The 23,235-nt window shown below is 44.0% G+C and overlaps 1 protein-coding gene across 1 annotated transcript in view; it reads left to right on the forward strand.

The window, feature by feature from the left end:
- The first annotated feature begins 2,894 nt into the window (after positions 1 to 2,894).
- LOC147706094 (uncharacterized) overlaps positions 2,895 to 23,235 on the forward strand; it is a 49,351-nt gene continuing 29,010 nt past the window's right edge. Inside the window, exons 1-2 of the mRNA XM_086929028.1 lie at positions 2,895 to 3,061; positions 8,059 to 8,207. Of these exons, the coding sequence (XP_086785154.1) occupies positions 2,895 to 3,061; positions 8,059 to 8,207 (316 nt within the window). The remainder of the gene's footprint in view (positions 3,062 to 8,058; positions 8,208 to 23,235) is intronic.

The raw sequence follows: 23,235 nt of genomic DNA on the forward strand, positions 1-23,235 counted from the left end.
GGCCATATCGTCAATTCAAAGACTGTAAGCGAGAGGAGGTCGTACAACAAGCTGATATCACGAGTCTCGCAATCAAACCACACAAAAAAAAGGGAGAAAGCCACAAAAAATACGAACATCCCCACCCCCACCCGCCACCCAGGCTCCCCTCACCCCCAGAGAGGCAGAACCCCACAAAGTCCTGAGCAATAACGCAGATAGATAATAACCAAGTATGCACTGTGTCAAAACATATCTGCAGATGCACATGGAACAAAACCCAAAAAACAGAGCGAAACATGCAGGCCCGCGCCTTGGGGGGAGGCAACGCAAACCCCCGAGCGGGCAACCCAATAGTGCGAAAAAGAGAGGTCAGCTCGAAAGGAAAAAGCCGGTCGTGCCGGGTCTGCAATCTAGAATGATGAGCAACCAAGTTTAGAGAGGTATGAATCCTCAGCCCAGGCCAGCGTCCACAAACAAGTCAGCGCTAGCTTGTGTGTCAGGCTGTTGCGGAGAGGAAGGTCTGGACCCAGAGGCCGAGCCCGGTCCCTTTTTGTAAGTATGGCAGAAGTCTTGGGCCTCGGCCAGGGAGTCAAATATGTGAAATCTGCCATGAACGTCTACTTTCAGACGGGCGGGGTACAGCATGCTATATTTGAGGCCAAGATTGCGCAGGGCCGCCTTAACACTGGTGTATTTCCTCCGCGCTTCTTGCACCATCAAGGTGTAGTCCGGAAAAAAAGACAGCTTGTTCCCTTGCCACTGCACTTCTCCCATCTCTCTTGCAGCCCCCAGAGCGGCGTCACGGTCTCGAAAGTTCATGATTCTGGCAATGATGGGCCTGGGCAGTTGTCCGGTGCGCGGTTTGGGACCCAAGGATCGGTGCGCACGTTCCACCACGAAGCCAGCCGTGAAAGTGTCCTTACCGAACAGCTCAATTAGGAGATTTTCCACGAAGGTGTAAAACCGCCAAGGATTCTGATGTTGTTCCGGCGGCTACGTGCTTCTAAATCCTCATTCTTGATGGCAACATCCTTGAGATTCTTTTCGACCCGTTCCAGCCGCTTCAAGGCCTTGGAGGATCCATCTTCCAAATCAGATATTCTCGACTCAGTTAAGTCGAGACGACGGTCGTGGGCTTGCACTGTGGAGCCTATGTCCGATAGTTTCTTCTCCAGACTATCGAAGCGAGTGTCAAGGGCCTTGAAGCCCGCACGCATCTCTCCCATCATGGAGGCCATCATGGCCGAGGTATCGCCATTGTCCTGTAGGGACTGGGCGCCCGAGGCCGCCCCCGGGGGGGGTCGGCAGCAGGTAGCGGTGGTTTGTCGAAGTTGAGAGTCCTCTGGGCCGGATCCCTTTTCCCCATCTTGGAGGGCGTGCAGCGGGGCCGCAGCCGCAACGACAGTGGCGGAGAGCAGGGATCAATGGTAATCAGCCACAAGAGCCGGTGCGTTGTGGAAGGAGCGGCTGGTGAGTGAGCGGGATTCAGACCAAAGGAGCCAAATCAGGGATACGTTGGCCGGACTCAGTCAGCGCAATGGGGTGACGTGAGGCCTCTCCAAGCGAAGGCCGTGGCCACCTCAGTTGCGGCGTAGCATGGAGGGACCGCGTGGCAGCAGTGTGGGGACAGCGGAACACGGTCGCACGGCGGGCCGCTGAGCTATACCGGAGAACGCTCTCTGTGCGCACAGCAGCCGCGCGTCCCGCTCCCTCCGCCGGGTTCCGCAGCCTCCTCCTCAGGTCCGCACAGGCCCGAAATCCAGCCCCCGGCTCCCCACGTGCGGCCGGGCCGTGGGCCTCAGCTGCCGTCAAGAACCGGGCAAACCGGAAAAAAAAACGGGAACCGCGCGGCAGTGGAGGCGAGCACACGTCTCCGGCGGTGGGGAAAACGGAAGGGGACGGGGTCGCGGCCGCCAACGGCCGAGCAGCACTCACCCGGCGCTCCAGCGCAGAAGGAAGATGGCGTAGAGGTCCAGAGGCCTCGGATTCCCTCCGCCGTGTTCTCCGTATCCGACCGCCCCGCGGGTCGGAAATGTCTCTACGGCAGCCTGCGGTCATCAGGAGGCAGATCCCGGCGTCTGGTGTGAGCAGGGATGGCGGATTACATCTCTTCTCGCCAAGTTCGAGGCCCGCTTGGAGGAGCTTTACAGCGGAGCGGCCATTACGCTTGCTGCCGTAGCCACGCCCCCAGCTACAGTTATATTTAGGTGCAGGATTAATTCCAAATTTCCTATGTTGGATATCTGTGCATATGTCTTATTCTCTTCATTTAATGATTTGCTTATTGCTGTTGTTTCACAGTTACAAATTTATCAAGCTCACTATGTGAACCCTGTCTTGTGGATTGTCTAATTCATGCACTTGGCACTAAGCCTAGAATGCAAACACTAGTAATTAAAGCCTTCATTCTGACTTGCTCAACTACTTGCAGCACTGCATACAGGGTGTTATTTGGTATTAGTATGAGTGCGAGTATGTCTGCGGAATATTCTTTTTAGATTATGTTTTGATATTTTCAGCATTTTTCATCAAATAAATATTTTTCTACTTTTGATATAAATACACAGTATTCGACATGTTCTGTTTTGTATTTGTTATTGTTTGATGATTTAATTTCGTCAATATTGTCGTGTTCTGTGCCCACAACTTGTTTGTATATTCACTTGCTTAAGATATTTTCCTAGAAATCATTTGCTATTTAGTATTACACAGTAGCAACAGATGATATGAATCTTACCTCACTGTCAGAATCTGGTACATTCAGACAATGAACTCCACAGGTTAGAGGCCCATCATAGAAGCGGGTTTTATGTATTTTACAGAGAAGTATTTAATTCTGCTTTCTGTACTTTTAAGGGATGTGTCTAAAGTAGATTTTGGTGTTGTCATGCTTGCAGAGGGAGCAGGTGTGAATGGAGCCCAGTACTGAAAGTGACTGTCAGATATTGGAAACTAAGCAGGAGGATGAAGGCCAGCTAAACCGTTCAAAGAGAACTGAAAGTTGTGTCAATGAAAAGGAAGTCCCACAGTCTAAAGAAATTCAGCCACAACGGTCACCAGAACCCACCAGTTGTACTGGGTGAGTTGTCGGATATGTAGCCGGGACTATGATGATTCAGCTTTATTTAAAATTTGCTTGCACATTGTGTTTTATATACTGAATTAGTATACTGTGTGTGAAAACAATATTTGGTATCCAAAACAATAAATGTTAAATGTTGCCCTGAGTCTCAGAATATCACATACGTAGGAGGTAAGACTGGGCTGATTTTATTAATCTATGAGCAGCCTCAGACACAGTTCCCCACTCTAGGCTAATTTCCCACCTTCAGAGCATTGGAATCGATGGACTTACACTGTCAGTTTTTGAGGACAGAGGGCAGGAAGTATGCACTCCCCTATTCTCTTCTGGGTCCAAAGAACTTACAGTCGGGGTACCGCAGGGCTCAACTCAAGAGTCTCACATTGTTTAACATCTACCTGACCCCGCTGGTTCCATTGGTGGAATCCTGTGTTGCCAAAATAATCTCCTATGGGGATGACACGCAGCTCCTCTTCTTATTCAGTAAAGGAGGAGATATAACATTGGATTCTATAAAACCTTGACTAGCTGCTATCTTCCAATAAATGCGCATTAACCAGTTGAAGTGTAAGGCAAATGAGACCAAGGTTCTCTGCTTTGGCTACAACTCTTCATTAGGCTTGCAGACTTCCTAGCCGGACGGAGCCCCCCCTGCTAAGTCCGCAATCTTGAGGTGGTCAGAAATCTTCGAGTGAAATTCGACAACCAGTTTTCTTTTCAACAATTCAAAAGCCGTGGTTGGGACCTGGAACGGGCTGCTACATACTGCAGCAAGTATTTACAATGCAACGGTTTTGCCTTTGGGAAAGTTAGAGCTATTGGCATTGTAAATGACAATTTTTTTATTTATGTGTTCGTTTTGAAAACCGATAAATAAATGGCATTGTCATTTACAATGCCAATAGCTTAATCTCTCGCAAATGCCACACCCACACACACCCACAGAGAGCCCCCCCCACACAGAGCCCCTCCACACAGAGCCCCCTACGCACACACATGGCCCCCCCACCCACACAGAGCCCCCCACACACACACACACAGAGCCCTCACACACACACTGCGAGCCCCCCCACACACCCAGACTGAGCCCTCCACACACCCAGACTGAGCCCTCCACACAACCACACAGAGCCCACCCACACAGAGCCCGTCACACACCCACAGAGCCCCCCACACACCCACACAGAGCCCCTCCACACACCCACACAGAGCCCCTCCACACACCCACACAGAGCCCCTATACACACCCACACAGAGCCCCCCCACACACCCACACAGAGCCCCCCCCACACCCACACAGAGCCCTCCACACACCCACACAGAGCCCTCCACACACCCACACAGAGCCCCCGCACACCCACACAGAGCCCCCCACACACCCACACAGAGCCCTCTACACACCCACACAGAGCCCTCCACACACTGCGAGCCCCCCTGTGCAAGTTATACACTGTTGTTAGAAATGAACCGACCGCATAGGTAACAAATAGGTGTAAAAAGGACTTCAAAGGTGACTAGGGAAGGCGACGTCTGTACAGGGAATTATGTTCATTCTCTACTCTGTGAAATATGAAACGCCGTTAAGGGTCACCCATCAGCCCCTACTTTAGACTTTGGCAGGTGAAATAAATCTGGTCATATAAAAAACAGTTCCAGTCGAGTATATTACGGAAAATATCTCTCTCGTTGCTTTTTAAAGATAAAAATAATCTGAACTGTTATTGGATAAAGAAAACAAAGCATGCTGCAAAAAAACAGTGTAGATAATTTAAGTACGATCTCTGCCTTGACTGGTGCAGTTATGTTGCCCCTCTATTACTGACATCTGAGGAATTAATAAATAAGTGGTGGATAGGCGCGTGGCCTTTGATGAAGACGGTATACAAGGGAGCAGGGAAAAAAGCGTTGTCTGTGTCGGTGAACTGAGGATGTAATTAGTACTAAAGTAGCCACACGTTGAGTGTGATAGTTCTGGTGCTTTAGCCAAGAGCAAATTGCATTCGGGGACACGTGGTTTGACTGTCAACTTTGAACGTTTTGGGTCAAAAATCCCAACACGTCAAGTACTGTTGACTGGACAGCCATCACTGATTGGAGGTGTCACACAGGACGTGGTGCCACTTGGCACCAATGCCCTTCTGACACCCTAAAAATGAGGACTTCTATTTTGAATGTGTTATACCGTCAAAATACTGGGGAACTAATAGGAGAAAAATACAGTCCTTTTCGGCAATCTGACATCAACCACGCACAACCTCTTAATACATTGCACAATGACATATTGTAATTTTTTTTCCCCCAAAGGCATATTAAATCAGATTATGCATCGTCTAGCACAGACTCTTCATCTATAGGTCTTATAAAAGCGAATTTCCCTCGCATCACGAAGCAAGCTGACTTCTACCAGGACGCAACTGTTTCAAGCAAAAGACAGCAATTACAATTCATGACATTAACGGGCAGGAGCAATTCTTTTGTCAGTTTCGGTAGTAGTAGACTGCCCAGACAAATCTACACGTGTGCCGCGGACAGATATTATGAAAGAAACTAAGACACGTTTCACCAAGTTGGGTCTCCGGTTCTTACCTCCGTAGGCAGCCATGTTTTCGGTACCGCTCCTTCGCGTGAACGCTGGTTCGCAGACGAGACCACTGCTTTACCAGTATTAACAAGCACCTACGGGCACACGGACAGCGGGAGGGGGGGCGGGAACGGACAGCGGGAGGGGGGGCGGATAAAATCGTGACCTGCTAAAGGTAACGGAAAGGAGGGGAGCAGGCTATTCGGTGATTTGTCCCGTGCCTGAACCTGCCTGCTCCTCTTGACTGAAATATTAACAAAGAAAGGAACGGACAGCGGGAGGGAGGGCGGGAAAGGCACGGACAGCGGGAGGGGGGGCGGGAAAGGCACGGACAGCGGGAGGGAGGGCGGGAACGGCACACGGTCAGCGGAGGGGGGGCGGGAACGGCACACGGTCAGCGGGAGGGGGGGCGGGAATGGGCACTCACCTGGACTTCCTCCGGCGGCGGTCGGCCGCAGAATGAACAAAATAAACATGGACGCAACAAAAAAATAAACACCGCCCACCGCCGCATGACGATTTCGAAAGGGGCGGAAAGCCTAAAATTTGCAGGAACGCCCCCGAATCTGCTCTCAGGATGACGAGCAGATGTCTGTTCCAATGGCTAGCCTCCATTTATGAAGCTAGCCAATGGAAACAGAGGCGGGGACCAAAGCCACTCTACTCTTCTCATAAGGTTTTCCCTGCAACTGCGCAGTGCGCAGCTCGCTAGTCAAAACCTAAAAACTTTATTGCACTGCCTTGACCTTCCAGCCAGGAAAGCAGTTATTCTAGCACTCATCACACCCAGATTAGATTATGCAAATGAAGTATAATGTGGCCTCACTCAGTACCTAGTAAACAAGCTAAAAGTAGTACAAAATGCAGCTGCTCAACTGCTTCTTAAGCTTCTGCTGGGAGCTCATATTTCCTCTTATCTCCACTCCTTACACTGGCTTCCAGTAAGTAAACGCATCTTGTTTAAAACTCTAGTACTTACCTACAGAGCTCTGCACCACACCTGTCCCAATTACCTCTTGTCTAGGATACATTCTTACCTTCCAAACAGTAAGTTGCATTCCTCTAACCGTGCTCTGGCCCTGGTACCCAGGATCCACCGTTGTAGAGCGGGTGACTGTTCTTTCTCTTATTTGGGCCCTTCGGCCTGGCACAAACTCCCCTTGACGTTCGTCAAACTGAATCTGAACAGCGGTTTGAAAAGAAGCTGAGAGATTGGCTTTTTTCTCAAAGCTAATGGCCTTTTTCCCTTACACCAGCGCCGTGACACTCCTCGGAGTAACTTCGCTCCACAAATATCAGTTCATCATATTCCTACTTTCTGTGAGATATGCATGTCATTTTGGGCTGCGTGCCAGAATTTCGTTAGCAAAAATATTGTGACAGAACTATTGTGTCCTCAATATAATTTCCAAAAGTCTTGGCCCACTGGGCATAAAATGGCCATCATTAACTCCAGTGGGCGATATTTTGGTAAACCATGTTTGGGACACAATATTTTTGATAGACAATATTTTGGGTACGATATTCTGCTGTTTTACGGATTTTCCTTAGCAGATTGGATAACTCAGTTGGTTATGCTTTTGGCGTGATCAACCTTGAAAGTAATAATTTAGAGTCCTTTTTTTGTGTAATGCAGCAGTTTCACGGCTTAAGTCAATATGTACTAAGCGGTGAGTGCCAAGCTGTTTTAGCCTCGGTTAAAGTATCGATCCAGACACTTCTGGATGTTGAAATAAAAGCTAATTTGAATTATGCATGTGAATGTCAATCTTTATAAGCAGATTTGAAATATAGACTATATCCTATTCATGTTTCTGTTGTAGCTCAAAATTCACAAAATTAAATATCAAGTAAAGATATTGATGAGCACCTCCTTGTGGCACATTACTGATGAAGCCTCAGATTGCTATATATCAGGCCACTCTGGGTAAAAGCAGGGCTAGACTGCTTTGATTGTGGTATACACCTTTTGTTTTTCTAGTGGGCATATTGGACTTACTCTAGGGAGTAAAATGTCTGTACACTTTATAAGTGGCACGTTGACTCTGACCCCACTTCTAGGGTTCATTCAAATCCAGCTCTTTATTTAAAGTCTTGTTCTATCCAGTTGTGGTGGAGGTTGAGCGGTGGTGCCCAGAGTTAGAACCCTATTGAAGATTTTTTTTAAACTTGCGCAACATGAAGAAACGCTTATTAATGACCTTGACTGTGTATAAAAATATGCCTGGTTAGATTTTAGAGGTATCTAGCATATTCATTTATGAGAGGAAAATGTTCTGCTAGTCCTTCGTCAAGTTGTGCTGAAGTGGTAAGAAATGCACCATAACAAAGTTTTAGTTTTATTCGTGAAACGTTTGTGTCTCAAACATAATAACTACAATCAACTTCTGTAATTTAACTTCTTTTTTGGCAGGGAAATTTCGGATACAGCAGAAAGCATTTGTAATTCCTTGGAGAGTACGTCGCAGAAGGGAAAAGCGCCTGGTTTGCCAAAGAAATGCAGAACAAAATATTACAAGTCAAAATTTGACGTGACCTGGATCCAAATTGGTCCATTTAAAGGTACCTCTTGATTCAACAAACAGTGCCATGCTCCCTGGTCACTGCAGCAAATGGTGGTTGTCCTTCTCTTAAAGGGGTTACATGTTCGGGTATGGCTCAAATGCAAAGTTCTCGCCTAACTATATGTATTTAACAGAAAAGTAGCCTTCAAATGCACTACTTAGAGGTTCTTTAGCCACGCCCAATGTTGATTACTTTGAATACAGATATTAATTTTTCAGAAATGTGGTACTTCACTGAAATCAAGTGATTGGATTGCACTTTTTGCCTAGTGGGAAAGCTTATGATCAACATGACTGGCCCTAGATGCTTATAATGAAAAGCTGTTTATCATGGATATAGGCCTGATCTGTTTATTTATTTTATTTTATTTTTTTTTGTGAGTTCTTATATAGCGCTCGACTTACCCTTGGGCATCTCGGCGCTTGCATTGGGAACCCGTCCTGGCCTTTCCCTGTGAGATAACCCGTACTGGGCATCCCCAAGGTGAAGGCCAGGCATCCCGCCGTGGGGGGGCCGTTGTGGAGATTAAGCAAGCTTAATGCCCAGAGTTGCAGAGTGTGAACCCATGATTAGAGTGGGCACCGAAGCGAGAATTATCGAGTCCGTGGACAATTGGGCTCAAGACCCTGCCGCGTCGGGAATTGAACCCTGGTCCCGGGTCTGACCTCTGCTTCAGGGTATGCCTCCTCTAACCAGTGAGCCACACTTCTCCACATTTTGCAGTTATGGCAAAGGCAGTAGGGCTGAGTTAGTTATTGTAAATTTTTACTTTCTCGCTCAAATATGATGCTATAAAAAAGGCAAAGTTAACACGAACCAATCAGCAGAAGCAGGAACGGCAGGGGCCAAGCAAGTTTCAGAGTCATCATACTCAAGCCTCAGTTCCGCCATTGAAAGTGATACGGACGGTGAAAACAATACAGCGTCCTCAGCAAAAACTAATGCGACTCCCTCCCCTGGAGAAGAAATGAATTTTTTAGTAGAGGAACGCTTGGCAACGCCAAGGCCGAGGAATCTGCGAAATCAAGTCAACAAAAACGAAACTACAAGCGGGGCCAGCGTCGCAAAGCCCACAAACGCAGGGACTCCCAGAGGCAACAGCAACAAACGTGGAAGGGGGGTGGTGGAATTGCCGATAAACCCCAAAAGCACTGAGAGCAACCAAAACGTAGAAAAAACTGTCATCAACCTAACGGAAACAGTATTTAGCAAAGCGGAAACTCAAATTCTGTCGTTAGGATTGTCATTCTGCAATGAATCGAACTTCGACTATGCAAACACAAGAATGGACATATACCAGTTCATCAGAAAGTTGAAGTTGCGCAAATTCCACTCCATGAACAAATCCAAAAATGCCCCAGAGGCTGCTATGTCACAAGATTTAAATCTAACAACAACTGAACACACTCCCTCACAAAATTTGGAAGCAACCCTACGCACTGTACTCCATGATCTACGCAATGAAAACTATTGCGATGACATGGGAAGTCCAACCATCACTAATCTCAGTCAATCAGCAAGCAACATCAATGTAGCCAAACGGAATACTCCCTTTAAAGTGAAATCCAAGTTTAACCCTATACTTTTATGAGATGGCATTGACATTTTCAATGAACAAGTTACTGAAGAAATTAAAAAACTAAATTACAGGACTTGCGCTACAAAGAAGAAAATATCACACAGAAATAGACAATATCATAATCTGATTGCCAAACTCAAAAAGGATAATGATATAATCGTGAGGAACTCGGACAATGGAGGTAACGTGGTGCTATGGTCAAGGAAAGAATATATAAATGAAGCTCAATCACAACTAAATGATGGAATGTGTTGCAGGCTAAGCAGTACTTCAGCTGTTAAAGAGACAGCAAATTCTTTTTATATGAAATTAGTAGCTTGGAAAAGCACTGGGCTCATCTCCCTGGATGAGTATAAATTCATGAGAAATGACCATCCGATCATCCCAAACATCTATTTTATACCAAAAATTCACAAGGATACATCAAAACGACCAGGGCGACCGATAATATCGGCAAGAAAGAGCCTGCTGGAAAATACTTCACGATATATAGACTTTTTCTTGCAAGAAAGTGTGATGGGACTTGCCTCATATCTAAGAGACAGAGTGACTTTTTAAATAAAATCAAAGACTGTGAATGGGGACCTAATTATCATCTTTTAACATTGGATATATCTTCTTTATACACCTTTATAGGCCATAAAGATGGTCTGCAAGCCCTAGAATTCTTTTTGAACAAAAGAAATGCCACTTGCCCTCAACATGATACTATGCTTTTAGATATGGTTACATTTTGTCTCAACAATAAAAAAAAATTGTTTAATCAAATGTACTATCAGCAAATGCGAGGGGTGGCAATGGAGGCCAGCTTCTCCCCTAGCTACGCCTGCATTTTCATGGGCTGGTGGGAGGAGCTGGTCCTCAAAGGCACACACAGCAAACAATATGATAACCATGTCAGGATATATTACAGATACATTGATGATTTATTTTTTGTGTGGGAAGGAACTGAAGAAGCCAAAACATGGGTAGATGGTTTGAACCAAAATTGTATTAATTTACATTTTACTTCTACTGTTAGCCCATCTCAGATTAATTTCTTGGACGTTCAAGTACAGGTGGTAAACAACAAACTAGAGACCAAGCTGTTCAGAAAGGAAACAGCCGGGAATTCTATTCTGCACTTTACGAGCTTCCAGCACGTCATTTGATAAGCAGCATCCCTTACGGGGAGATGCTGCGCATCAAACGAATCTGCAGCAACCCTGTGACTTAGTTGAGGCTCAACTTGGCTGTAAACAAAGATTTTTAGCTAGAGGCTATCCTCTCAAAATCATACAATCAGCCATAGATAAAACCCAGAAACTAGACAGGAACACTCTATTGGTCCCAAAAAAGGTCAGAGAACCTATTGATATGACCGTCGGTAACCCTGACACTATGAGGCTAATAATACCTTTTAGCTCACAGGAAAAAGAGATATCCAAAATCATTAACAGGAACTGGGCGCTAGTAAGAAGTGACCCAATAATAGGAGCTGAGATGCCAGTTAGACCCAGCATAACCTTTAGGAGGGCGCTATCAATGTATGGGGACTTGGTCTTTAGCAATCCTGAAGTGTTACCATCGAGCGATTGGCCTATAAAAACTAATGGCTTTACCAAATGCAGGTCCTGCAAGGCGTGCCAACATGGAATTAATAAAAAAAAGTTACTGTACCGCTTTTAGCAAAAAAGAGATTAAAATCTCCAAACCCCTACACTGTAAGACGGAATATGCCATTTATGTCTTAGAATGTAGCTGTCCCCTAAGATATGTGAAAAAGGAAAACTGGGGAAGGCTTGGGTCCTGTCCCTGACCGGCCTGGACCACTCTTGTACAATAAACAAAACAAAAGCCGGGCAGCTAACGTTTTTTGAAACAATGCACAACCTAGTATAAACAATTGCTAGGCTGGACAACCATTATTAACCAAATAACTAGGGTGTAATAGGAATACAATTCACACATTTCCACACTGCTGTTTAGTTTTTGTGTTTTTCCTATTTACAGCACCGTGTGACAAATTCACTGTGTATTCTGTGGTGGGTGAAACAAGTAGGCTAGTATTCCATCTGTTAGTCCACTTGTGCAATTTTCATTCAGGATTGGTGCCTCAATGACTGATTTAGTTGAGGCATTGTACAGTTGTCCATATTTAATGTTTATCACAATTGTTATGTGTTGTATATTTGATTTGATTTGTTGTCCTTGGTTTATTCAATGTATTTGTGAACCTTTGCAAATGTTGTGGTGTATCTTTTGATGCTCAAAAAAACTCTGCTCATAATCTTTTATAAAATACAAAAAGTGACTCAACACAAATGGTTGTCCAGCCTAGCAATTGTTTATACTAGGTTGTGCATTGTTTCAAAAAACGTTAGCTGCCCGGCTTTTGTTTTATTCCCTAAGATATGTGGGCAGCACGAAATTACCTGCAAGCAAAAGAGTGTTGCAACACATACGGGCCATTAAAAACTGTGACCCAACTTATCCTGTCGCGCGACATTTTTGCGCGGTCCATGACAATAATTTAAAGAACCTCTCATATTATGTCATTGACACTATCCCCACCAAAAAGGGTGGTGACAGAGAGCAAGCAATGAGGAAATTGGAGACACGGTACATACTTAATTTTAATAGTAAGAATCCTGGAGGCCTTGAAAATACGGAAGACCTGCACACTTGCTTATGAACTTAAAATACCCCGTTTGGATTTGAACCCGTAAATCCTTCTCTATGCTTTGCTTTCTGATAATCAATTAGTTATGCTTTCCATTAACAAACATATGCATTTTGTTTTGCCTTTGTGTAATAATAATCAAATGTAACTATCTACAGGGGCTGTCCTTTCTCCATATTGATGATCATTTTCAAATTTTAACATTTGAGATGTTTTTCACTATATGCACTTTATTTCACGGGTAATGGGTCATTTGTTCATATACATAACAAAACTCAGGTGGTTATCATTGTAGTCATTAAGAATGAAATTAGCGTTGGAAAAATGCATTTATGCGGTTATTATGTCATATTTGAAATGTTTTACTTTAGGTAAATCCACTGATTCTTCATAGGGCCCATGTATCAATTTCATTGATCTGATATATATAAAGCTCCCCTTACCGATGGAGATTTTATATATTTATAGAGATTTAACCCCTTCGATGCTCATGACGAGCTCAGCTCGTCATGAGGCACAGTTGAGCTGTGCTGATGACGAGCTGAGCTCGTCATGAACAATGGTAAATCTGGGAATGCAGCGCAGAAGGAAAATATCGCTAGCAGCCAAGGTGTTAAATCTATTTTTGCATTTGTAAATAGATATATATATATTAAGTTAATGTTTGAGATTTTCGGCTTTATGTAAGAATCATGTAAGTAAATTTATCTGAACTATTTTGATTTTTCAACGTTTTATATTTCATTGCTACATCACATGTCTAAAAAGCATTGACTGATATATAAGCACCCAACTGGCAGATGCATCAACGTAGCCTTTTGCTATTCCTAAATAGCGATTTTTAAGGAATCGCTATTTAGGAATAGCAAAAGCCTATGCATGTAGGAATCGCTATTAAAATAGCGATTCCTTAACATTCCTTAATTGCTACTCGCAAATTGCTAGTTGCAATGAAGGAATGCTGTCCCATTCATTCCTATGGGCCTACAGGCCCATAGAAATGTATTGGAGATTGCATGAGCAATTAGCGAGTACCAGTAGGAATTCGCAAATTGCTCATGCAATTTCAAGGGTGTCAAAATGGCACCCTGTTGCACCCCTGAAATTGATCTATGCACATATGTTGCACACACACATGCTCTAAGGGCATGTGTGTGCGCAACATGAAACTTTGAAAAATGCACAAAAGTGCTTTTTACAAAGTTTTAGCAAATTACCATGAAGTCCAACTTCATGGTATTTTGCTCACCCTATTAGCGAATTCGCTATTTTTTTTACTTTCATGCATTGCATTCAAGGAATCTGAATTTGGGATTCCTTAAATGCAATCGCAATTTAAGGAATCCCAATTTAGAGATTCCTTAAATTGCGATTTTTGCATTCGGGATGATGCATCCCAAATGCAAAAATACCGGGAGCAAAGGTGCAGATTCTGAGAATCTGCCCATTTGCTCCCGGTATTTACTTTGATGCATCTGCCAGCAAATGTTTTGTTTATGTCTATCATTCACCTTAGTCACGTGCAAAATAGTGCAGCTTTATAATTGGTCCAGAATCAAACTAGCGTTGTCATGTGATCAAGCCACTGAGGTGGTGAAACGCGTAATGGCCGACGAAGAATAAACTGAGGTTTTTGCACTGATAATGGGTCCGTGTCTGCTTACCGAGGAGACGAAAGGTGGTGTGTTGCAGCAACCTTGATACATAAAGCCAGTGGGCTTTTAAGGGTAGAATGACATTACACTATGTTAAAGCTTCTAGTCAGGTGTTTTGTTACAGGGAATGCTGCACATTGTTAAGGTTTTTGGTGTTGGTTATCCAAAGTGAAAAATTCTAAGGGATAAAAAATGTGAACATCATTTGAATCCGTGTTATACCATTGTATGAAGGCTTGAATATTGTTTTGCCAACTGTAATTCTGTATATTGACCTTTTTTTATTACTGTATACTGGTGATTGACGTGTGGGAAAGCTTAAGCAGATTACAGCAAGCCTTAGTTAGTTATGGTGACAAGCCAGTGATAAAGGCTATAGGCTAGATCGGTTCATTAGAAAACGATGTGTCAGGGGCAATACATCTAATGTTTAATTATGAAAATGTACGACAAACACTGTAGGCATAACTAATGTATTGAAATAACAGTATGTTAAAGCCAGTTGGCCTTAACAGTGAATTATTATTCCATTAAGTTCAAGTCTGTAGGAAGGTATTGCATTATATGGATTCTTTCAGATTATTGTATACGTGAGGGGTTTTGGGGTTTGTTTCTGCTTCTGACAAATAGTTGAGTTTAAGCGTTTGTGTGAGAACCCACCTTATGCCCCTTTCAGTGGGGTTGTGTGTGTTGCCAACTGTAATTGTGTGTATATATTTGTAACAGTAGGACTGTGTGTCTGATGGTTGCCAGTTCATGTGAAGTACAGGAGTCCTCAGTTGGTTATGGCGAAAAGCCAATGAAGACAAGAGTCTTGATTTGTACATGGAAAAAGTTATGTCAGACGACATGTGTCTGTTTATTTTATTATGAAAAGGTATGACTGAGGTGGAAGGCCTGGCTTACTTATTATGAAATGCATATATTAAAATCAACAGGCATTTTAAGAGACTTGTTATTAAACTGTGTTGAAGGCTGTAGATGGGTATTTTGTTAACATGTAATCCTACAGATTAATTTAGTATGAAAGGGTTTGGTGTTGGTGTTGTAAAGACCCTAGGGGAGAAGATGTGCACTGTGATAATCCTTGTTTTTCTTTCCTTTTTATTTTTTTAATTAATTTTTTTGTTGCAAACAAAACAGATTATTTCATCACAAAGTACATAGTCAGAACAAACAACAACACGTTCTCTGATAGAAACAAAGAAAAAGAAACAAAAAAAAACAGAAAAGTTGCTAAGGGGAAACAATGAATTTTTAACATAGAGTCAAGCAAATATTTAAGGTATTTCCCCATGGATCCATTGTTGAATCGTAGCCCAAATTTTCATACCTAATTGTTTATTTTTTCTTCCTTTTGTTGCATATATAGCAAGTTCAAAATTAAATTTGGCTAATAAGCCAGCCCTCCACATAGAAAAAGATGGTGGTTCCGGATTGATCCATTCCTGAGTGATACATGCACGAAATTCAGACATCATAATAAAGATCAAGTGTTGTTGTTCTATTTCTGTAGAGTCTATTGATAATCCAAATAAAATCAATTCAGGAAAAAGAATTATTGTTCTCCCTGTAATTCTTTCGATAAATATTTGAATTTCTGAAATTATACCAGCTAGTTTAATACAAGAAAAGAACATGTGTATTGCATCTGCTCCAATCAGAGTACAGCGATTGCAGATTATACCAACAGTAGCCCCCCATTTCATAACTTTAGCAGGTGTGTAGTAGAGATCACACATAGCCATATAGTGTTGAGTTTGTAATCGCCCAGAAAATAATATGGAATTAGCTGTCTTGATTGATTCTTTTATCAAGAGGTTGTTTATTCCTAATTTCACCTCCCATTTATGTTGAATCATAGGAAGATCATCTGAAAGATAGGTCATGAATAAATTATAAAAATACCCTATTTTTCTTCTGATATAAAGACTGTCTATTACCAGAATCGTTTTGAGGCCTTGTCGATCGTTGGGAGAGAGTGAGTTTAAAAAGCTAAAGATCTGTAAGTATTTGAAGTAATCATGAGAAGGGAGTTTAAATTTATGTTGAAGTTCAGAAAAAGTAAATATAGAGATAGAATTAACTGAGCATAGATCACTCAGGTGACAGATACCATTATGATTCCACCTTTTCATCACCGGATCTCTAATTATAGGGGGGAAGCAGTGTGGTGAGTTTACGGGAGTAGATCTTACAATCTTTGGAATCCCAACCAGTTTTTTTACGATTCTCCATGTTTTATATGCAGCAGATATAATCTTAAATTTAGTTTTTTTGTAGTAGCTTGGTTCTATTATTCTTAAGAAATGACTGATAGCTTCAGTACCTAATACTAGTTCAAATATCGATGGGGAGTGTGCTTGTGAGATAGGAGCTTTATTGCCCACAATCAAAGGGGATATGAATTGTAATACGGCTGCCAAGTAGTAGAATAAAAAATGTGGAACGGCCCATCCTCCTCTATCCTTTGGTATGATCATTTTTTTATGAGCTCTCCGAATGCCTTTGTATCCCCATAAGAATCTTCCTGACATTTTTTTAAGTTGCTTAAAAAAGTCTAGCGGGAATTCCAATGGGACTGTTCTAAATAAGTATATACATTTTGGAAGGATCAGCATTTTTAACACATTGTTCCTGCCATGTAGCGATAAGTGTAAATGATCTATTCTTTCCAAGGTTGAATTGGCATTCTTCAGGATCGGAGCATAATTAAGATTTGGAATGTTTGAAATTGGTGTGGTTAGTTTAATCCACAAATAGGTTGCTTCCGAGACTACATTATTGAGAGGCGGAGGGTTTTGATCAACAAATAGTATTTGTGTTTTTGATAAGTTTAATTTGTATCCTGAGAAGGAACCAAAAGTTGCTGCTAATTCTTCAATCCTAGAGAAAGCCCTTTCAGTATCCTTAGTAACTACTACTAGATCATCTGCATTGTTTTTCTTTTAAAATACGTCTTTATTAAGGTTTCATTGTGCAGTCTGTACACAAAAGGCTACTTTTCACTCGACCATATCACTTTACGTTGCATCAATGACAGCGAATAATAACAAAGAAAAACCAAAGGAATAATAACACACATAAACAGTAAAACTTCCCAACATGCCCCCCCTACCCTTCCCAGAAGCTTTCATATAGTGAAGGGTCTAAGATTCCCTTTTTCCTTTCTTCTATATCTTTCGTCTTTTTTGTTGTTGTTTCCTTGTGTGTGGTGTAAATGGGCAAACTAAGGCCCTGTCTTGGGTTGTTTTGCTATCCCATCCATCAAACTGAACTGTTTCTAACGCCACTTTCAATTGACCGGGCGAGGAACCCTAGAGTCCGGCCGGGTCCAACAAGTCTTATCATAATCCCCCAGGCAAGCAGCACTTCTGGGAGCCCATCGTCTATTCTTGTCTTTTGTATATGTCCCCCCTCTGCCCGCCCACTCCCACAGGTCTTTCTCCCAGCAGTGTGAAGCCCAGCACTGGGAAACATCTGCTTAGTTTGCGCTTTGGGTCATCAGGTAGTAGGCCCAGCGAGCACTGATTAATCTTAAATGGTACGTCCCAACCCGTCTTCCGTTAAATATGTGTTAGTGTTTCTCCCCAGATAGTTGCCACTGGAGGGCAGTATCAGAGCCCGTGCAAGTAATCGGCCTCAGTAGCCTTGCATCTTGGGCAGCGGGACTGTCTTGTTGGATAGATAGCATGCAAGCGTCTGGGGGACAGGTAGGTGATATGAATTATGTTTAATTTAATCTGCTCAAACCTGGTGCTCACTGATACCTTTTGGACCCCTGCATGTATCTTAAACCAATCCCTGAATGATAGCGGTTCATCCCTAAGAGATTGCCACCTCTCTTCTACTCCTAGTGGCGTAAGCTGCTTATCCTTACGTAGTTTTTGGTTCAGATGTGCGACCAGCCGGCTTGCCCAGGCCATGGATAACATAGTCATCATTGTGTGAGTGGGTTCTGGGGCGTCCAGGAACGTCGCCACAATTGGTGCGCTACCGCAGCTATTTTTCCGTATTGTGGCCAAAGCATCCTGCATTGTTATAAACCTCTCTCCTGGGTACAGATCAGCCAGTCAGGCACCCTCCCTTTCCATTTTTCGGAAAACATTAGCTGAGCCATTCTATCAAAGGGTAGTATGAGCCAGACTTTCAGATCCGTGGCGTAAGGGGCTCTTCTCAGGATCCTCTGGCCATCCTTTCCCAGAGTCTAGCCATCAGTCGGTCCGGGTAAGGGAAAGTCCAAGGTATTTGTGTGCCACATAGCAGCAATCCCAGCTGATGGCCATCGCAATTGCAGGCCAGCAGGGGTCTCTCCCAGTGTTGCTCAGCATCCATCCAATGGATCATATATTATAGCTGAGCTGAGTGACTAAATAGTGCAGTTCCAGATCCGGGACCTCCAGAACCCCCCTCCCATTCCCGTTGCAGCATGTAAAGATCTACCCTCCACCTCCCACCACTCCAAAGAAGTTCCACTATAAGTGAGTCCAGCTGTTTCAATACACTTCATGGGAGTTCTTAAAAACTTCCTTGCATAACATAGAGACAGTGGGGCACCACCACCATTTTTATAAGGGCTATCTTGCCCATCAAAGACAGTTGTAGCGTATTACAGAACCATACAGGCTGACTCAAACCGTCCATCACTCTCCCCATATTATCATAAAACTGCTTCTTATCATGGGTGACATAATTTCCCAGATATCAGACTTTGTCCACCGTCCAGGGTAGCTCTGCTAGTAAATGCTGGTCTTTTGGTATGTTTCCTAGCCATCCAAGTGGGAACAGCAGAGACTTGACTCTTATTAATGCGTAGACCAGATACCTGCTAGAACTCTCCTTAAACTCCCAGCTTTGGGACCTAAAAGTCTGGTTATCTAAAGTATACCATTGCGTCGGCATACAACGAGACAATATGCTCCATTGTGCCACTCCCCATCCTCTCCGAACCTGTCTCAGCTGGCAAACCAGCGCCTCCATAGCTATTACAAAGATCAGGGGGAAAGTGGACATCCCTGCCTGGTACCCTGTTTTAGGACTAACACGTCTGAAACGTGTCTCCCTGTGCGCACTCTGCCCTGTGGGTTTGTGTATAGAATTTCAAACCATTTTATAAAAGGGGAGTGCAAAGCTATTTTATGGAGTACCTGCCATAGGTATCCCCATCTCACGGAATCAAAGGCCTGCTCCACATCGAGAAAGGCCTGGGTGAAACAATCTTCCTGTAGCCCCGGTGTCTACATAACATGTGCCAGTCGGCAAAGATAGCGGAGTTTGTTCCTGCAGGTAATAAAACTTGATTGGTCATCATATGTAAGCTGTGGGAGAAAAAGCAGAAATCTAGCAGCTAATACCTGACTTAGGAGTTTGAGGTCCACGTTCAGCATAGAGAGGAATCTATAAGACATCATCTCAGAGGAATCTTTACCAGGTATATTTGGTATAACTACTAGTAGAGCCTCTCACATTGTCCGTGGTAACTCCAGTTTTTTCGAAGGCTTCTGCAAAGACGGTCATCAGCTTATCGGGGAGGAGGACTGGGAAATGTTGATAAAATTCGGCTGGGAGGCCGTCCGTCCCCGGAGATTTCACCGATTTAGGGCCATCTCGGCACACACCAATTTATATTTCGTTACCGAAGCCCCCAGAGCCTCGCGATCTTCCTCTGTAAGAAATGGGAGTGGTAAGCCCACCAGATAAGCGTTCACCTCTCTCTCAGCTCTTGTGGCATCTGTGGCTCAGAGTACACCCTCTGGAGGTGCTCCATGAAATCCTCAATCAGTTACTACGTGCAAACCAGGTTACCTTCCTTCTGTCGAAATGCCATGACCGTCTGCACTGCAGGGTCTGAACGGATCAAATGCTGTAGTAAATACCCAGATTTATTCCCCTCCATATACCATCGCCGACAGCCAGTACTCATAACATGTTTGTCCAGCTGATCCCATAAGTCAGCGGACCCTTTGTCGTTGGTTGTTCCAGTCTTTTACCCCTGCTGTAGATGTGGGCATCAACTTCTCCAAGGACTAGTATGTACATCGTATTCTGACCGAAGTGGACATGCACACCCCCGTTAACCATCCTCATGGCCTCCAACTCTGTGGCCCTGCTGTTTGTGGATTCCCAATTAAGATCAAAATATTGTACTAAATCCCTATTCACTGTGTCAAGGAATATAGGGTCAGTGAGTGCATCCTTGTGCAGCCACCAGAGTTGTATCATGGGGACAGGCCTATGGAGTACATATGTAATTATTAGTTGGTAGTGATCCGAAAGGTAGCGAACCACATACTTGGTGTCCTGAACTCTATGGGCTACGGATATATGTATAAAGAAGTAGTACAAGTAACTATGCGTGTCCTTCACTTGGGTATGATATGAATATGTTTGTGTAGTTGGGTTACGCAAATGCCAGATATTCACCGGCCCAAGACTGGCTATTGCTGAAGGTTTACCGTCAAGTCTGTGGGTGGGGAATCTGTCCAGTTCTCCATTCAATGTGCAGTTAAAGTCCCCTGCAATTACAATTTCCACCCCTGGGGATATTTGCGTTGACCTAAGGAATGCGCCCCTAAATGTGCCGCCCTCTACATTTGTCGGGTATACGTTTACCAGGCACAGGTGCCCTCCACCCCTAGATAGCAACCCTAGGCAAGTTGCTTAAAAAAGTCTAGCGGGAATTCCAATGGGACTGTTCTAAATAAGTATATACATTTTGGAAGGATCAGCATTTTTAACACATTGTTCCTGCCATGTAGCGATAAGTGTAAATGATCTATTCTTTCCAAGGTTGAATTGGCATTCTTCAGGATCGGAGCATAATTAAGATTTGGAATGTTTGAAATTGGTGTGGTTAGTTTAATCCACAAATAGGTTGCTTCCGAGACTACATTATTGAGAGGCGGAGGGTTTTGATCAACAAATAGTATTTGTGTTTTTGATAAGTTTAATTTGTATCCTGAGAAGGAACCAAAAGTTGCTGCTAATTCTTCAATCCTAGAGAAAGCCCTTTCAGTATCCTTAGTAACTACTACTAGATCATCTGCATTGTTTTTCTTTTAAAATACGTCTTTATTAAGGTTTCATTGTGCAGTCTGTACACAAAAGGCTACTTTTCACTCGACCATATCACTTTACGTTGCATCAATGACAGCGAATAATAACAAAGAAAAACCAAAGGAATAATAACACACATAAACAGTAAAACTTCCCAACATGCCCCCCCTACCCTTCCCAGAAGCTTTCATATAGTGAAGGGTCTAAGATTCCCTTTTTCCTTTCTTCTATATCTTTCGTCTTTTTTGTTGTTGTTTCCTTGTGTGTGGTGTAAATGGGCAAACTAAGGCCCTGTCTTGGGTTGTTTTGCTATCCCATCCATCAAACTGAACTGTTTCTAACGCCACTTTCAATTGACCGGGCGAGGAACCCTAGAGTCCGGCCGGGTCCAACAAGTCTTATCATAATCCCCCAGGCAAGCAGCACTTCTGGGAGCCCATCGTCAATTCTTGTCTTTTGTATATGTCCCCCCTCTGCCCGCCCACTCCCACAGGTCTTTCTCCCAGCAGTGTGAAGCCCAGCACTGGGAAACATCTGCTTAGTTTGCGCTTTGGGTCATCAGGTAGTAGGCCCAGCGAGCACTGATTAATCTTAAATGGTACGTCCCAACCCGTCTTCCGTTAAATATGTGTTAGTGTTTCTCCCCAGATAGTTGCCACTGGAGGGCAGTATCAGAGCCCGTGCAAGTAATCGGCCTCAGTAGCCTTGCATCTTGGGCAGCGGGACTGTCTTGTTGGATAGATAGCATGCAAGCGTCTGGGGGACAGGTAGGTGATATGAATTATGTTTAATTTAATCTGCTCAAACCTGGTGCTCACTGATACCTTTTGGACCCCTGCATGTATCTTAAACCAATCCCTGAATGATAGCGGTTCATCCCTAAGAGATTGCCACCTCTCTTCTACTCCTAGTGGCGTAAGCTGCTTATCCTTACGTAGTTTTTGGTTCAGATGTGCGACCAGCCGGCTTGCCCAGGCCATGGATAACATAGTCATCATTGTGTGAGTGGGTTCTGGGGCGTCCAGGAACGTCGCCACAATTGGTGCGCTACCGCAGCTATTTTTCCGTATTGTGGCCAAAGCATCCTGCATTGTTATAAACCTCTCTCCTGGGTACAGATCAGCCAGTCAGGCACCCTCCCTTTCCATTTTTCGGAAAACATTAGCTGAGCCATTCTATCAAAGGGTAGTATGAGCCAGACTTTCAGATCCGTGGCGTAAGGGGCTCTTCTCAGGATCCTCTGGCCATCCTTTCCCAGAGTCTAGCCATCAGTCGGTCCGGGTAAGGGAAAGTCCAAGGTATTTGTGTGCCACATAGCAGCAATCCCAGCTGATGGCCATCGCAATTGCAGGCCAGCAGGGGTCTCTCCCAGTGTTGCTCAGCATCCATCCAATGGATCATATATTATAGCTGAGCTGAGTGACTAAATAGTGCAGTTCCAGATCCGGGACCTCCAGAACCCCCCTCCCATTCCCGTTGCAGCATGTAAAGATCTACCCTCCACCTCCCACCACTCCAAAGAAGTTCCACTATAAGTGAGTCCAGCTGTTTCAATACACTTCATGGGAGTTCTTAAAAACTTCCTTGCATAACATAGAGACAGTGGGGCACCACCACCATTTTTATAAGGGCTATCTTGCCCATCAAAGACAGTTGTAGCGTATTACAGAACCATACAGGCTGACTCAAACCGTCCATCACTCTCCCCATATTATCATAAAACTGCTTCTTATCATGGGTGACTAAGCATGAGCGGATTTTGCGGATTGGCAATCCGCGAATTTGCGGATTTGCGAACTCGCAATCCGCAAAATCCGCGAATTCCCGCGAATTTGCGGATTTTTTTTTTTTTGTGTTCGCCCGTGTTTCTGCCAGTTCGCGAGGGTTTTTACAATTTCGCAATTTGCGAACTTACCTGTCGGGTCGCAAGTTTTGCGAACTTGTTGTTTCTACGTGTCCAACCTGTTTGGGACACTCTTCTTCATCACTGCCACTCTCTGTCACCACTGCCACTCTCTGACTACTCATGCCACCCTCTGGCCCACCCATGCCACCCTCTGTTTCATCACCACA

The sequence above is a fragment of the Lissotriton vulgaris genome, chromosome 7 (assembly GCF_964263255.1).
Source record: "Lissotriton vulgaris chromosome 7, aLisVul1.2, whole genome shotgun sequence".
Lineage (NCBI taxonomy): Eukaryota > Metazoa > Chordata > Amphibia > Caudata > Salamandridae > Lissotriton > Lissotriton vulgaris.